This window comes from Acanthochromis polyacanthus, chromosome 22 (assembly GCF_021347895.1).
Source record: "Acanthochromis polyacanthus isolate Apoly-LR-REF ecotype Palm Island chromosome 22, KAUST_Apoly_ChrSc, whole genome shotgun sequence".
NCBI lineage: Eukaryota > Metazoa > Chordata > Actinopteri > Pomacentridae > Acanthochromis > Acanthochromis polyacanthus.
In genome coordinates, this window is record NC_067134.1 from 18,262,810 (window position 1) to 18,281,362 (window position 18,553).

At 39.9% G+C, this 18,553-nt stretch overlaps 1 protein-coding gene across 3 annotated transcripts in view; it reads left to right on the forward strand.

The window, feature by feature from the left end:
* Positions 1-18,553, forward strand: part of zranb3 (zinc finger, RAN-binding domain containing 3) — a 96,143-nt gene that overhangs the window by 13,220 nt on the left and 64,370 nt on the right. For all 3 annotated transcript variants that reach the window (XM_022206435.2, XM_051942162.1, XM_051942163.1), the window contains exons 3-8: positions 1,743-1,761; positions 2,030-2,208; positions 5,908-6,139; positions 11,193-11,278; positions 12,927-13,098; positions 17,288-17,422. In XM_022206435.2, coding sequence (XP_022062127.2) covers positions 1,743-1,761; positions 2,030-2,208; positions 5,908-6,139; positions 11,193-11,278; positions 12,927-13,098; positions 17,288-17,422 — 823 coding nt within the window. The remainder of the gene's footprint in view (positions 1-1,742; positions 1,762-2,029; positions 2,209-5,907; positions 6,140-11,192; positions 11,279-12,926; positions 13,099-17,287; positions 17,423-18,553) is intronic.

The window sequence follows — 18,553 nt, forward strand, 5'->3', positions numbered from 1 at the left end:
CGCTGACTGGGCCGGTGTGCTGGCAATTAGAAAAACCACCAGTGGCAAGGTGCACATTAATCATGTTCCTCAGCTGAAAGAGAGAAATGGGGCGGAGATGGGGGGAGGAAGAGAAGGAGGAGGAGGAGGAGAAAGAATAATGAGAGACTGTGTCTGAGGTATTCAGAGCTGCTCCGTTGCACTGTTTGCTCTGACATGATGTTGGAAGCATTTATGAATAAGCAAGGTCATGACAATGGGCCCGTACCCACTGGGCAGGGAGAACCAGAGGTTGATCTAGCGGCACTTTTTCCACGGGGACAACTTCGGCTGAGGGCTGTGTCGCGCTTTCATTGTTCATCAGAGTGGGAACTGGATAGAAGGGGGACTCGTTGGCTCTTGTGTGGTTGCTAAAACATATCACAGACATGCACAATAGGTGAGCTGTTCAGGATCGGCCACAGAATAATCTCACTCCCTTTAAAAAAAACTCAGAATTGGCAGTGAGCATCAGCATCATTGTCCAGACTAAACTGATAATCTCCAATAGGGCTGCAGCTACTTATTAATTTCGATTCATGTATTGATTTTTTTTATTAGTTGCTTGTTAAATATCAGGAAAAAAAGTGATCATCAGTACATGAGATGCTCCGTTTAAAGCGGTAAACAACCTTTATGTTTGGTATTTTTGCTGGATAAATGATTAATCCATTATCAAAACAGCTGCTAATTAATTTTCAGGAGACGGACTAATTGAATTAACTGATTATTGTTGCAGCTCTTGTTTGTAATAATGCTGTGGTATCGCAACACATCAGGCCAACGGCTTCATGCGTTATGAGAGTGTGAAAATAATATCGTGCAAGAAGCGAATTTACATTTTCTTCATTGGATTTCACATGCGACCGGTTACCTTGTGCTCATTTTCTCCTGATTATAATATCATGTGCAGTGTTTAAAAATGAGATTTCTTGCCTTTTTAAAAGTCTGTTTATCCAGTCTGCTTTTTGACCACACTGATAAAGAAATGTTTGACTCTTCTATCTCTGCCCACTTAGCTCGGTACAAACAAAAAATGCTCATCTCCTCCTCAAAGAGCTGACCTTAATTAAATTTGCCTCTCAGACAAGGAACGGAGCCCTGGCTTGTGTGAACTACTAAATGAAGGCTAAATTCAGGTAAAATCTTAATAGCTCATATCTGCCAGAGTCTGGTGCATCATCTCTTTGAGGTGCATAAACATTCCTAATTAAAAGCACACAAAATCTGAAAAATTAATTATTCAAGCTGATTAGATGTAGCGCCTGCATCATCCGGCAAGTTATGATTATTATTTTTTTAGGGAACTGGATGAACCCACACACAAACCACTCTGTGGCATCGCATGCAGAAATATTCAATAGGAACGGCAACATGATAAATATTGAATAGCAAGACCAGTGCTCAAACAAGGAGCGGTGCAGACTTAAATTACAGGTGACAGATTTGTAGGGAGTCCAAGAGCAGCTGAGTTTGTTGTGGTGCTTCAACGCTTTCGCTTTGTGGGGCAAAGGAGTCGGAGAAGTCGGGTTATGACAGGAATTCTGCCTTTTTAATAGATGCAGTTCTGGCTGCGTTGAGTAAAGCTCTTCTGCTGCAGGAGCTGTTGTCTTTGTATGTAAACTCAAAAAGTCTGAAACAACCACTGGCTGCTGGTCAGCACTAAAAACCATTTCTCAAAAACTCATCTAATAAGGATTTCTCTGTTTTCTTTTGTTTTACAGATGTATGATCGCTGATGAGGTAAGCACTCACAAAACTAGCTCAGGAAATCTATTTTCCAAAAGAAAAAAATGAACCTGAGACTTTGCTGCATGCCTTCCAAATTAATTTGTCAGCCCTGCGCTGCACTCCCACGTGCCTAATCGGTTTTGACACTAGAATCATTCTGAGACCTTATTACTCTTGGGCCTCGCATCAGCTCGGCCGTCATATGCAATTTGCCACAGAGTCTGTGCGCGATTGACTTGTTTTTCTCTCCCTTCGCCATGTGTTGATTTGCTCGGCCCAGATGGGTCTCGGGAAGACGGTGCAGGCCATCGCGGTGGCGTACGCCTTCAGGCAGGAGTGGCCTCTCCTGGTGGTGGTGCCCTCGTCCCTCAAATACCCATGGATCGAAGAGCTGGAGAGGTGGATCCCCGAGCTGCAGCCTGGAGACATCAATTTGGTGGAGAGCAAGAGCGACACCATGTAGGTCACCCCCCTACACCTTCTCCTTCACCTTCATCCCTCCAGGCCACACATACATGGACAATGACTAACTGTTATCAGCCCCTTAGAGTCCATATTTTGAACATTCACTTTTTTTGCCGGCATAGTCAAGCAGTAAAGACAATAGTTGCTTTACACACTTAGCATCAACATTAGCTTTGAATTCAAGTGTTGTTTTTGCTCACCCAAAATCCAAAAAAATTCCAGCATCCGCTCTTCTTTTTGCTCCACTTTTGGTCTCACCACCTCTTAATGGGACTGTTGGCTCTTTAGCTAAATGCTCAACTATATTCACCAGCTAGCTGCTAAGTGTGTCTGTCTCCTGTTTGGTGCTGGACAGATGAAGGCCATCATTAACAAAATGTCTTTTTAGGATCTAGTTTAATTATGTACTTCAAATAGACAGGACATATGTAATCATAAAACTTCATTTTTCTTCTTCACATCAGTTGTGGTTGGTACTGACTTGCCTCTTTCCTAATGAAAGGCTAATATTAGCAAACTGATAAAGCCTCAGTATGAGACAATAGTAGGTTGACAGCTTATTAAAGCGGCAGTTTGAAGAAAATATGCAGAAATTCATACTTCTTGGTACTGCTGTTTATTGCAAAAGCTACTTTTTCTTAAAGGTCACATTGTCAGCAATCTAACCAATCACACCTTTGATACTTGGACACTTATAGACGAGGCAAAAATTATATTTTGTCTTCAGACACACCAGGTTTTATATCTATTCTATGACTTCAACTAAGGATAATTTTCATTGTGGACTAATCTTTTGGTTGCTTTCCTCAATAAGCAATTAATCTCTAGGTGCAAAAAATTGTCATTTTCGCCTTGTCCATCCTGAAATTGCTTGTATTAGCCAAGTCATGTACTAGCAAGTCTATGAAAACCAACAGATGTTTACATTTGAGGAGCAGAAACTGAATATTTTGCAACTCCTGTTTGCTCTGTGTGTCCGCTGAAAGAAAAACATCGTATTTATGCGAAGTGACTTGGACTTAACCGCACACACGGCCCATGTTAAGTAGCTAGATATTCTCTCTTAAGATTGACAGACTGCACCTTCAAGCAACTAATTGTTTCAGGTTTAATCCATTCAAAGCAATACTACCCATGTTGTGTAGCAGATAAGAACACATTCTACACCCACGTTCTACGCAGAAGTACATACAGGGTTTCTTAAATACATTTCAGATATCAGTGCAAAGGACTATGTGGGGGGGAATTATTTGAACTTAAGGAGAAGTTGCCTTTATAGCAAGCTGAGTCTAATATGTCTTGTTACAACTTCATGCCTCCAGCCTCCTGCTCATCCAAACGGTCGTAATTTAGCTAAAGAGATGCAATAAAAAACATGAGCACACTTGGCCATATAGTGTGAAAGCGAGGCAGTGTGACAGACAGCAAAGTTGGTCCTGATAAATTAATCTCAAAGTGTCCCTCGGTGTCAGGAGCCAGCAGGGGCCGACGTTTGACAGCACTGACAGACAAATCATGTCAAGGCGACGTCTGCGATATTGAACAAGAGGTGAATTTTTATTTTTTTTATCCGCAAGAAGCGGAAAAATGCTGTCGTGGAGAAATCATTTTCACCGCCGTGTACATTGATTCAGGTTTGCGTTGCATTTCTGCATTGTGGACTAATGTTGCGTATAAGTCTCAGAAACAGCCACTTGTATTATCGCCTCAACTTTTCCCTAGTTCTTGCTGCTTTTTTTTTTTCTTTGAATGAAACAAACTTTCTATATTTGTGACTTGGAGAGGGGGGGGTAAAACTCCCCACCTCACATCGCATCACAGATGAGGTGCAAAGAGGTTGTGAAAGCCTTCTGGGGAAAACGTGTCCTTGAACTGGATGTGTTAATGACTGAACGGGGAGGCAAGAGAAAATTATGCGGCACCAGTATTTTGACTTGTGCGTGCTTTTGTAGAACATGAACGGCACCTTCAGTTTATTTCAGCTTGGAAGTGGCGAAGGCAAAGAGTTAAAGCCCGACAGATGCTGGAAATGCTTTTGATTTCTCAGAGATCCTTATAGAGTTTCATGCAGCTGAATGCGTTTGTTTATCTGTGGATGTGTGTGTTCTTCTGAAAAACTGCAATATAGTCTGGGAACGATTTTTTTTTCTTCAGGTGGCAGAGAAGAGGAGATACATGAAACGTTTGTGTGTGAGCTCGACGTTTAGCTAAGTCCACAGACCTTTTTTTAAATAGTCGGCTTTGCTTTACCTTGAGGGTCCAGTTGCCATGTCAATAAACATTTGAACAGCTGCTGAGTCTCTATTTAGTTCTAACTGCTGAAACACATTTGTCAGTGTTAAAGGTGACTCCTTTAAGAGCTGATTCCAACTAATTCCATGAAAACCTACAATACCGTGCTGTTTGTGTACCTGTTTTGGTGCCATAAAGCTGCATTTTTGTCCAGAAAGTGTTAAAAACTAGCTGGGTGACACGTTCCCTCATCATAAATCACATGGAAACTGTAGTTTATTTAGATTTATTCCAAATACAGCCACTAAATACTGTCAGGAGCATAAAATGTGTATTAATCCATTGTGTGAGTCTTCACAGGGAACCAGAGGATTTGGGGCTGAGGGAAAGACAAAAAGACTCTTGGCTGAATTGTGTAACAGATATATGAAATCTATGATGAACAGAAGCTGTAAAGTCATTTTTTCATGCTAATCAATGTCACAGACTTTGTATAAAACGTGAATCCAATTAGTACTAATGTTGACCTCTAAGTTAAAAGGAAAACACAGTAGCTACAAATAATCTTAGCTCTATTTTGTATTTGAACTCAATAGCTAGCTTCCCCTTTAAGTAAATATAGTTTGTTTTCTATCATTTAAGATTAACTTCACCCCATGAAACGATTCCACACAGACTGCAGTAGCTACTTCTCATCTGATTAGGCTAGTTAGTATGTAGCAGGGTTAGTTAAGGCTGCCTTTCTTTTTTCTCTCTATTATGATGTAAGATTCATCTATTTCTATGTGGTACGTTGCATGAAAAACTCAAATCCTAAGACTGTAGAGCATCAAATAGTCTGAAATTGGTAAATTAGCTTCAACTAGCCTTAACTAGCTGGATTGCAGTCCCTGGAATTTGTTTTAACTTTGTTTTCTAGTATTTTCAATTAATTTCCCAATGAGTTTTTTCCATAAATATGAAACAGAGGGCATAATAATTTCTGTAGTAAGGTAAGATATCAACAAAATAGAGTCTGTATTTATATATGTATGGATAGTGTAGTCATTCACAAATGTTTATTAAATATGTAGGCAATCAACAGTAATTGCAGGACTTGATCATTATTTTTTTAAGCCACAACAATGCTTTCAGCTGGTCAAATAGGACTATTTCCTGATATTCTTAGTCTTCAATTACTGTACACTGAATGTATTTGCATTGTGATCTATTGGTTTCAGAAAACAATCAATTAGAAGATGCCATCCAGGCCTCTGGGAAATCATGATGGACCATCTTTCATGTCATTTTCAGAAAGAAAAATGATGAATTGATCACTCAGGGGAAATTATCAGCAGAGTTAATGAAAATACCTTTTTGTTGCCCCGTTAATAAATGGCAATAACAGTGTAAATATGGCTCATAAAGCCAGTTAACCTGTAGCTCACTGTGAATGTTCATGCATGTGTTGTGTCCTTCCAGGGATATCAGCAGCAGTAAGGTGACCGTGTTGGGTTACGGCCTGCTCAGCACTGATGCTCGCCCCCTGGTGGAGGCTCTGACCAGGCAGCGGTTTGCAGTGGTTGTCGTGGACGAGTCGCACTACCTGAAATCCAGAAACTCAGCACGGACTAAGATTCTCATTCCTCTCATTCAGAGTGCCAAGCGGGCCATCCTGCTCACCGGTACCCCTGCCCTGGGTCGACCTGAAGAGGTAATTAAATTTGATTAAATGAAATTTTAATGACGCCTAGAGGGTAAAGAACACAGATTTAAGTGGAGTAAGCTGTTTTGTTTTCGCACCAAATGACACAGAGCGAGCAGACTTAAAATTACTTCAAAGTTTAGTTTGAATTTTTAATGAAATATTTGAGCTGAAGAGGAGGGTCTTCTGTGGACAAACCGGAGGCTATAAAGGTTATTCTGAACCCACACTCATGAAGAGAGATTAGAAGGCCAGCTCAGGCAGCTCACAAAGGTGTTCCACTCTGCAGCACAGGTAGATCGCCATGGTAACTTGCTCCAGAGCAGGTTCTACTGCGATCTAACATTCAAAAAGCCAATTAACTCTCTGCGGCGTCACTTATCCTCCAGGATCCCATGGTCTTATTTCAATAACCTTTGTTGCAAAAACTTCATTTACAAAGCCCGATATGAACAGACACTGCACTGCAATAAATGAGACAAGTAATAAAAAGAAGCACACAGGGCGGGGCGGGTGGGGGGACTATTGAATTTAGAGACAATAAGAAGGGCTGTTCACAGGACAACGGTGTTTGGAGAGCGGCTGAGCCATTCCCTTTTCCATAATGATTTATTATATCGTTTTTATATATGTTATATTGAAGCTGTAGATTACAGCCGTATTCCATCACCGCAGCCGTGGAAGATGAAGACGACTTTGTGAATTGAAAATCTTTTCACAGTCTCATCGTGAGGACACAATACAGTATCAATATCAAGCACTGTGTGTGCCCAGTGTACCCAAATGATGGGACACTGATGCAGCTTGGAGCTGAAAGTTTCCACAGTTCTCCAGCCTCTAAAGCAGTGTTGCTTTTGGCTTTTACAGTTTCTACATTGTCAAATTATTATTGTGATAACTTGTAATAATTAGATACATACATATTTGTTTTATTCCAAAATTATGCAGTTGATTTGACAGATAATTCTTTAAAATATGTCCTAATTTTCCTCCTTTTTCCTGGAGTATTTCTCCAGTTTATTGCAGTATACTATACAGAACACTGTTTGTGAATAGCGGTGCTCTCCAGTACACACAAACATAATTATTCACAAGTTGCAGTGTAGCTTTCAAAATATATTTTTCTGAATGCCTGTGCTGCATATTGAGAATATTACAATGTCATAAATACAGTCTGGTTATAAAGTGCTTTACAAATATACATATATATATATATATATATATATATATATATATACATATATAAGAAAGATGCGGAAAATAATCCTATATGAAATGAGAGACTGAAGAGAAGTCCTCCTTTTTTGAAATAATTCTCAATCTGTCTATAAATTTTATTATTTTTTAAAATAAATAAATAAGCAAGAATCAGTGTTGAAAATTGTAGTGTGGGAATAGATTTAACAGGGATAATATCAGCTGTTCTGCTTCATCATTGTGTGAGTGTGACGAATGCTGCTCTTCACTGATTGGTGCACAGAAATTTGTGACATCACATTTCCCCAGTTAACCCTTTAAGCTTCAGTCAATTCCAGCCGTTTTCAGTACAAAAAATCGCTAATATTCTATTTTTAAATTAAAAAATTACGAAAAATACAGGGAATATTGGACGCACATCGCGAGGTGCATTTCCTTGAAAACGACCGATTCGTGGATTTTATACCGACTTCAGGACATGTTTTGGACAAAATAGTTTACTGGCTTGTGTCATCTGGATGTAAAAGGTTGGATTATGGCCGTTTTTTGTGGAATCTTTTTTTCTGTGTGTAATAATGAACCCGGAAATGTGAGTCGCGCTGTGTGCGTTGAAGCCGTGTATAGAGAACGGATGGATGAATATTCGTTTTTGTCGGACAAATGTGTTTTTCTCACCCGCTGTGGTAATCACATCTGAAAGTGGTTTATACCGGCGGATTCATGAGAATCTAAGCTTTCCATCGGCGTATAGTGTTTGTATAATCGGGTTTGCAGCCGTCGGACATTCTTGAAATTCCTATGCAAATTAGTAGGTGTACCGCCGGCGGTACACCTACTACGCACTGAAGCGTAAAGGGTTAAGCCACGCCCACATAAATACAAGTTCGTCATTAAAGTAACCAAAACGGTTGCAGCTTTAACAGAATACTTGTTGTTTGCACAAACGGGAGCTGATTGAGAAAGCAGATTTTAAACAGGACTGATAATTTAATAAAATTAGCTTTTTGTCACTGAACCACATGCAAATATCAATCCAAAAAAGTCTTGCTTTCTTACTTTCTTTGTGATGTGTGAGAAGAAACTGCAATTTCAGAAAATAATTTGCATGTGTTGGAGACTATTTTCAGCACCTTTTGTCCTCTAGTTTGTATTTTTAGTCATTTTTGGACATTTATGGGAAATGAATCGCATATATTAATGTTCAGATTTCTGATAATAAGAAAAATCTATGTTGCAAGGTCTGTCTTTTAGAACGAGATGTGTAGCTAATGTGTGGCGGATTAGTTAAAGTTGTGTTTTTCATGAGTTATCCAGGTTTAACGTTGTAATTTTGTCTCGACTATGTTAAGCTATTTATGTAGGACAGACTGCGCTGTCATCGAACTGCCACATTGCTGTGAGGAAAACTTAATTATTGCCTAGACCCGATCATGATAATTAACTGATGAAATTCAGACACCTAATTAATTCCAAAACGAAGTTCGTACTTGTAAGAAATCTCGAGGTGTATCATCGAGAAAGTGTGTGTGTGTGTGTGTTACATACTTGCCATATGTGTGTGTGTGATACGTGCCACCCTGTCTTTGCCGTTGCCTGCCTGCAGTGCCGAGGTTAGTTTTTAGATATCATCTCTCTCTCCCTCTCTCTGCCACTAGAATCTGAAACTGAATATAACATTTTATCATCCGCAGCATAAACCTGATAAGCCCTGTCCCTGCTTCTGTGCCAGTCTCCTCGCTGCCATCATTACTCACTGTAGCTCTGACATCGAGTTAGCACACAGCTCAGGGCATGCTGCACCGTTCATGATGTGCCCTCATTCCTCCCACCTATTATATCAACAGTGTGAAGGGGGAAAATGCAAAGCTCCTGTTGAACAAGTGCTGAATTTAGAATAGCACTCCTCACTGTGGCTGCTTATTCAGATCGCCGTGCTGATCATTACCTGCCATTACTTCAGAAATTGCCGCAAATGCTGAAAATTGACAGGGATGTGGGGTGTTTGCACGGGAACGTTGACATTTGCGCGCAAAGCTTTGCTGCAACCTGTGATGTAAACACACTCATTACCTACTAAAATGGCACGCGTCCACTGAAGACGGAAAGCAGCAGCAGCAGCAGCAGCAGCAGCAGCAGCTTGTCTTTTATCTGACAAAATCAGTGGATGCAAAGATCTTTTGATGACGCATAATTTTCATGGCAGGAGTTATTTGGTGGGTGTGAGCCGATTGTGAGTATGTCATTAAATTTCACCACCTAGTTGGACTGCACAGCGGTTTGACCCGGTTAATTGGTGCTGACACGAATTACCACACAGTTGCACAACACAGGACTAGTAAACTAGGCGAAGGACAACGGGACCTTGAATAAACTGCACACGAGATGTACTTCATGACAGCAGACTAATCGTGAGCACCGGTAAGGTCTCTGTTTAAGGCCAAAAAAAGCTCATACTGTGTTGAGTTATTACGTGCAGCTTTAGAGACTAAAGCAACACGCAGTCTCAGAAGAAAGCTTTCCACTGCAGGAACATGTCGACTGTTTTAAGGCGGCTGAACCTCTATATATGCAAGAACCATCCCTGCGGAACTTCTTTCACTACTGTTTTTACATGGAAAAATGGACCTTCAGTGGGGGAGTTATTTCTGAGGAGCCCGATAAAACTGCTGTGCCCAGTGCTGATTAGTTAAACTCAGAGAAAACAACACAGATTTGTTAATTTTTTCTAGGACGACATGCACCATTTTGTTCTGTTTCCTATGTGCTAACTAAAATTGAGTTGCATCCCGTAGCTACGATTTGTCATTGTTTTTTTGCACTTTAAGTTGACATTGTGGTTGAAAATGTTGGATCCTACACAACAATGGAAACAGAAAGGCTGATTGCCTAGAATAATTTCTGTGACACCTGCCCCAAGTTCATGCCGTGGAAAGCTAATGATGCACAGTAGATAAAACTGTCCAAATTTACACAAAATATAGCACCGAAATGATGTTTAAAAATAATATTTGCCTTACTGTCAAGATAAGAAAATTGACACTGCTGTCATGTCTGGATGCTCAATAAGAACCTAAAGCTAGCAGCTGTTAGCTTATAAGCAAGACCTAGCTAGCTAACACTACCCAACATTAGCCCCTACAAGCTACAAACCATACCAAATATAATAAAGCAGGGGAAGCAAAACCCTTGTATTACATTATACTGTTAAAAGCTAAAACATTGTGTAAAATGAATACAAGCAGAGTCTTAATGTAAGTAAACTAATCTCAGGGACACTGCATTGTCTATACAAAGTTGACTAACGCTAGCATCATAAGCTGCAGGTTATATCAGTATCAATAGTTGTGTAGCAGTAAAAACAAATAAAGTTACTGAAAACAGTAAATTTGTATTTAATTGTTCATTAATTTTCTCAACTGTAAGAGGGAGAATGCTATTGTATTCCTTATCTCACTTTATCGAAGCCATTCTTGTTACCTCGCTAGCAGTTTTCTAACACTGGCTAATAGTAGCCACCATCAGCTATTGGTCGTATCAATAGGCGATATCTGTAAAATCAATTAGGCTAAAGTACAGAAATGAGCCAAAGTGTGTTTTATTATTCATTAATTCAACTTCTCTTCTGTAAAAGTGGGAATATGTATATTTTTTTGCTTTTCTCAGTTACAGCCATTCTTGCTCATTAGCTCATTTGCTAACACTGGATAAAAAAAAAAATTGCCATTTGCAACTCATCATATCAGAAAATGTAATTTTTTCACTGTTTTAACTTTCACACACACTGTCTTACATACAGTGTCCACATATATTTGCTGTATTGTGTGGTTTTTTGTTAAAGTGTGTTAACTGTTTGTGTATTTCACAGCTTTTCATGCAGATCGATGCCCTTTATCACAACAGTTTTGGAACTTGGACCGACTACGCCAAGAAATACTGCAACGCACATTACAGGTGAAGTTTTCAAATTTTACTAGTTCACATGTACTGCGTGTTAATTCTAATATATTTAGCTTACATTTTGTGTAGTTTATGTGTCATGTAATTCATATTTTGTCATTTGAGTTCACTTTATTCACATTGTTACAGTGACTTAGCTAGAGCTAGGAGACTGTTAGCCTAGCCTAATATGAAAACCTAAAGCTGCGGCTAACAGCTAGCCTGAATCTCTGCCAGCACCACGAAAGCTCACAAAGAAATGAATTGTAGTGACAAGGTATGATATTTGAGAGGATAAGAAATAGTCAGGTATGTTAGTGGTGAGCACGTTTGTTACTTTTGGATGCAGCCGTTACCCACTTTCCTCTCCTATGCTAGGCTAAGCTCACAACCTCCTAGTTCTAATTATCTGCACATATAGTGTTATCTTCCCATCCAAGTCTCTACTCTCTGGGTAAATGGGGCTAAGTTAGGCTTATCATCTTCTTCCTCCAGCTTCATATTTTGCTGGCAGTCTTGGGAGTGGTTTTGATTTTGCCCTGTAACATGCTAACTACAAATCAAATACTGAACAATTCCATCCTTTCAGTGTAATAGCCCAGTCTGTGCTTCTCTTCTTAATTTTAATATATGGAGCTTATTGAAATGAGTACAGCTTTCAGAAGATCTCACCTACCATTTAATTGTGTCTGCTGGGATAAGGCGGGCTTTACCTGAGTGTGGAGTTGTGGTGCTGCTGAGTTGAGGGTTTGTTGTCAGAGCCAGACCACAACTGAAGCCAAGCGTTAAATGCCAACTGGCTGCCAGTTGCCAGTGACGATCAGTTACATGTGTGAACAAACACATCAAATGCATTGTTTTGGATGTCCATCAAAGTCGGCAACTCGGCTGGGGATGGGCTTGGCACCATTAATGACAACACTTTGTATATAATAGTACTTAGTGTGGCTGGGGATTGCCGTTCTGAGGGACACACACACACACACACTAAAGACATCACACACACAGAAGGGCACAAGGCGGTGCCATCTGAGCAGACTACCCATCTTGTTTCTTTCGTAATGGTGAAGTTGTTGTGGGAAATGGCAGTAGGCGATTAGACAGAATGCAGCATTAGAGCAAGAGAGTTGCTGGTTTAAATCTGTACACCAGGCGGCAACATTATTTTAGAAGTAGTGAGTCAGTTTACCATCCTTCAGTAATTACAACTTTCAACACTGAAGTGTGAAACAGCAAATTTTGGCAGTGCCTTGTTAAGTTTGTCTACATTTCCATCCAACATGGCAGATAACCAGCCTTTGTGTGGAGGGCCAGTTCTATTCTAAAAATCCGTTTGGCTGATAAATTGTGAAAGTTGCCGGCGAGTTTTGGGATGAACCTGCTGCAGTGGCCATTAGACAAAATAGTTTCCTGCTCTGCAAAGTGCCCTTAAGCAAAAAAACTGATCCCCCGACTGCTCCAGCAGAGCTGCTCAGCGGTAAACGATGGAAAGCTGTTGCAGAGCTGGGCAGCTCCCAAGTGGGAATGCTTAAACATGTTTAACTATTCCTTCAGGGCATTGCTGTAAATAAGTGTGTTTTCTTAGGAACTTTCTCTTGGTTACAAGTGTGTATATAAAAAACAAATGCATCAGCAGCTTCACCTCTCATTCGTTCTCTTGCAGGTATTTCGGGCCTCGCAGGCTGTGGGACTGTCGTGGAGCGTCCAACCTGGAGGAGCTGCACCAGCGGCTGAGCCAGATTATGATCCGTCGCCTCAAGGCTGAGGTGCTCAGTCAGCTGCCACCCAAAATCCGCCAGCGTATCCCATTCGACCTGCCTAAGGAGGCTGCAAAGGTACATGTGTGTGTATTTGTGACACATTACATCAGATATTTACACACGTACAGTAAGCTTCTATAGTTAGTTTCATAATCAATAATTAAATCTGTCAAAGGAATGTCAGTAATAATATTAACATATTATACATTTGCATTTTTATTTCCCATGCTGGCATTAGCAGTCAGGATGTTTAGTCCAGCTATCAGTTCAATGAATAGTAGAACCAGTATGACCATAGTTCACCTTAATGTAATAAATTGTTACAAGTAATGACAGTAATCAAGTAAATGTATACAAGTAAAGGTGAATTTGCCCATGAACTGTAATAGGATAGAAATACATTGTACCTGGCAGTGTTTGACTCAATGTACTCAGATTTAATTGGCATATTTTTGCATGTAACTTACACAATTCAGTAGCTACCTCTCTGACTGAAACAAGACTCTGTCTGAGGGAACATAACAGATTTGTTGTAATAGTGTGCAATAATATTTCACCTCCTGCATCATTCATTTACGTGTCTGTCACCCCTGCTTGACCTCACCAGTCCGAGACTACTTTGCTTTTGAAAGATGTTGTATAACATCTAAATTTATGTCATCCCCCATTTCTGTCACCATACAGCAACACGTTGTTGGCAGCTCCATTATTATTATCTAATTATTTTGACTACTGACACAGCTGAATCTTTCTTTCTTTTCAAAGGTCTGCCGTGTCAGATTATTCCTGCTGCTCCTTTGAAATTAATAAGCTCCTATGAGCAAACATCTGATGAAAAACAGATGGAATGATGAGAATTAAACTGAATATTTTTTATTTTTTTATGTAGTAGCTGGAATATTTTTGATAATTTTTTTTATTTCGTGAACTGAATATGGCATCAATTATTTTTGGTTTAGAAAACACAATATTTTTATTTCTTTTTATAATGGATGGTGATAAACATTAAACAAGTGTGTGATAATAAACTGAATATTTTTAGGCTCTTTTAATATAGTAAAGTAATTATTATTAAATACATGTATTTATGCATTTTATTTAAACATAATAAAGACTTTCTTGTTTTTTAAAAATATAGAAAAGTAAAAGGGAATTTATTAATATTTTAAAATTGTAAACTGATTATTTTTCATCTTTAAATATAGCGAATTGATTTTCTATTGTTTTAATTAGTAAGCCAAATAATTAAACTTTTAAAAAAATAATAAACGATGATTAGAATAAAATCTATTTATTATATACAATGGAATATTGTTAGGCTCTTTTAACATAGTAAAGTATTTTTTTAGCTTTTGGAAAAAAAGTATATCATGTTTTTTTAGTAAATATAGTAAAATGAATATTTTTTGAATATTTTTTTATTATGGTAAGCTGATATTTTTTTGGATTCTTTTAAAAAAATACTGCATTTTTCTTTTTAAATATAGTAAAACAATTATTTTTAGGTTTGTGATTGTAGGTTGTACAAAACAAGCCAGTTGCAGAGGGATTTATGAGATAAATGACCAACAGATTAACAAATATTACATGATTTTTATATGCAGTTACTCTGCATGCACGTCCATTCATCCATTAACACATAAAGGAAATAATTTTTATTTGAAACTAACCTAAAACTGGCTGTTGCTGCTTTAAGATGAAATAACTCCCTTTTCGCCCAGCAAAGATGCACAGAGGTCTCTGTGTGTGCAGCTGCTTCTCCACCATCGTAAAGAGGATACCAGGGTATTTGTAGAGTAAATGTCATGTTTGGTGTGTAGGTGTTTGTTTCTCTTTTCGTCTCCCCAAAGTTATGGTTGCGGTTTCTGCCTCCCACGCTCGTATTGGATGCGTGCGAACGTACACGTGAATGCTAATGCAACTCTGCCCTGGCCTATGCGCCTGTCGGTACGTGTCCTGTGCTCTCCCTACGTGGGGTCACAGATGTCGAGGTTACAAGGGGTTAGTTTCCCACCGGGAGCAACCACCACCAACAACAATGCATACGCATCCTGTAAGAAGCTTTTGTTATATTTTATATATCAGCAGGAGTGGAAAAACACTGGAGGAGCCTTTTCGGTGCTAATTATGCTTCGAGCCGGCGTCCCAGGAATGACACAACAATAAGGAAGTTGCTCAGGAAAGTGATGATGCAGGATTTTACCCCATTCTCCCTAAATGTTAAGGGACACTTTAATTGGGGGCTAAATATGGTCAGTGTTTCTACACAGTCGCACCAATTAGGCCAGCGAGTGCACACGTTGGAAAAGTTCATGTCATGTCTTGTAGTTGCTCGTGCGCTGCTCCCTTATCTGAAGTTGGCTGAAACAGCAGCTTCGATGGAGAAATGAGCTGAGATCATTTGTCTTTGGTGAAAACAAAAAGTGCGAGCGGCTGTAGCTACTTATTATTGTACATGAGATGAATCTGCGGGCTTCTCTTTAAACAGGTATTTGTCCGCTGAGAAGAATGGATGGGCATTTTATCCTCACGGCTAAATGGACTGGTTTTAGGAGATGAAAAAAGAGGTGTTAAGAGGCCAGTCACCCAAATCCACAGCTATTATGCCATTACGCAGGAAAATATGGACAATATAAAACATAAAAGAGCGGGTGGACATTATTTTCCTCTAAACAAACTGTCCTTTGAAGCGTACTTTTGCTAACTGACGATGTATCCTGTACACCAGGACCACTCTCCAGTTCAGTCCTCCTATCTCATTTTACTCCCTAATAATGGCTTTTATCTTCCACAGCCAGACACTTTTTATGCCCCTCCTGCCCTTTACGTTTTCAGCCCTGGCCTTTTGTCAGTGTTAGTCTGGTGAATATCATCGAGGGTGGAGTGCTTAGCCACTCCGTTTTTTTTTTCTTCTTCTCCCAAGCAGATTATAAGGAAATGCTCGAATGTACAATTTTTAATTAGAAAAAAACATTGAGAGACAGCCGTAACTGTGTTTATGCAGGTGCTGCTGAGTGAAACATCTGAGGGAAAACATGAAGGAAGCGCAGCTTTGTGCTCCTGCAATATGATACTGTTTATTCATTCAACCGTCCTTGACTTTGACGAGGTTTGAAGCCACTGAAATGCTAATTATTTCACTAAATGGTGCAAAGCTTTCATGTTTCACCAAGATCTTTTCATGGTAGCAGTCCAGAAAACACGGTGCGAGGATGCAGTTGTGAAAGTTGCTTGCCGAAGAAGCCTCCATTATATATGTGTGTGTCTGCTTGAATTAATTCGGCTCCACTTTATTTCTCACCCTTCTCTTTTTCTTTCTTCCCCCCCTTCCGACCTACCTTGCCGTTATGCGTATGTATGCACTTAATCAGCCGTAGACTTCTGCCACCTTGCCATATGATTCCCAGTTTTGCATCATTTGATATGCAGCACTTTTAGTGTGCAGTCCGATGGAATTTTCACACATTTTGTTGTTGTGTTTTGTCTTGCAGCTTGAATTTAGATGGATTTGGCTGAGAGTTGTTTAAAAACAGGCACAGAATGCTCTCTTCTAACAAAGTGGTTTAAACCTACTGTGGTATTTATATAAAGTCAATAGGGTTCAGCACTTCATGAAAGTACTTGACATTGTAGCTGCTCTAAATGTAATGCATGAAAACTGAATCAAATATGTGACATGTTGCTTCTCTATCGAGGTTTCTGTATAATGTGTTTCCTTGTACCGAGGCCTGAGAGTCCTGTTTTTATGATAAACAGGGCTAACCTACATGTGGACAACAAATGCCTCCCTGCATGTCTTGTTTATGAGCAGGAGGTAGCATATGCTGCTCCTCACCAGCAGCCTTTCCCACTGCGATCCTCTCTAACTCTCCCCTCCCGCCTTAAATACTTCTCGCCAATCACCTTGAGAGCACGAGAGGCGTCTTTGATTTATTGTACCGGCCGGGCTGCTTCTCCATCTTCGACCCCAGCTTGTCACAAGGCGGCTATAATTGGAAGACGCTCATGACCCACCTAACACAGCAGCCCAGTCAGAGGGGGTGGCATCCTTGGGAATTCTCCATCTCTCTCTCTCTAGCGGTTTTTTTTTCTTCTTTTCTCCCTCTTTCTTTCTTTCTCTTCCAGGGAAAGTAGGACACCCAGCAGCTCCATTAATTGTTTTGCCCTTTATATCTCAAAAACAGTAGAGAACAAGGGAGAGAGGAAGGTGGCTGAAGAAATAAAGGACACAACCTCACCGTCTTTGCGCTCTCCTTGCTCGCAGGAAGCCTCGGCCAGCTTCGCGCAGTGGGAGACGCTGATGAAGGGCCTGGGGTCGGGGGTCGTCGCCGCGGACAACCCCTTCACCGAGGTCATGAGCCTGGTCACACAGATGTACAAGCAAACAGCTATTGCAAAGGTAAAAGGAGAGCCGGAGGAGTTGTATCGTGTTTTATCTGTCATTATACAGCACAGTGTAGCTTTGAAGGGGAAGACTGAGGATGCTGTGTGTTTTTCTGAATCCTACTGGAAAGTATTGTGTGGGTATCCAGAGCCTTCCAGGGTTCCATTGTTGTCCAAATGATCAATGAGTCACACTGCTGCACTGGGTAACATTTTACTTCATTATCATGAACACATATACTGTAGTTTATCTTGACTCAAGGCCACGTACACCATCCTGCTAATACATACAGTACTCAGTATAGCTGAAAATAGCTTAAAATCTGCAGCTGTTTGACTACATTATTTTGCATTTTAAATAAAGAAAACAATACGTTTGTAATTCATATTAATAGGCCTTCTGCAGGAAATGATTTGAAGTAGTGAAATCAAAATATCGATCTGGATTTAGTGTTTTCATGGACCCCAGCTCACTCTTTAAATCAACACAGTTTAATGTCTAGATACTGAGAATGATATTTCCGCTTGGAGCATTTGTACATAATGTTCTAAAAAAAGTCCACTGCTGGTGAGCTGCAGTCCCCGTCCAACATTTGCTGTTTTCACCGCGAGCCCTGCTGTTATTTTTATTTCACAGCCAGTAAAAATGTTAACTTGTTAGCACCCCAGAAAAAGGCAACCTTGGTTTCGGTTTGACCACCGTGCATTTATTTAACACAGTGGTTTGTTTTTCAGAGGATGTGGGGGAGCAGACTGAAGCATTGTGCGCACTGTTAAAGATATTCACCCTCTCTGCTTTAAAAAAAAAAGAAATAATCTGGTCCTCACTACCAATGTGTGCATTTGTACAAATATCTTTACATACATACATCAAGAATGCGAAAACATCTAGACGTGCTCTAACAACCATGCCGTGCCAGATTAACTTAACAGTGTATCAGATAGCAGAGATGATTGTCATTTCATCATATCTGCAGACTTTAAACTGTGGATGCTGTGGACCAAACATTATTGTGAACACCATGTTTTTAAGAGCGCTGTGCACCGTTATTTAACAGAAACATTGGGGCTGAAAGCTGACAAGAAGCACCGTACCCCACGACTTACCAAACAACAAAAGGAGAAGAGACTGCCTTTGCAAAGAAGT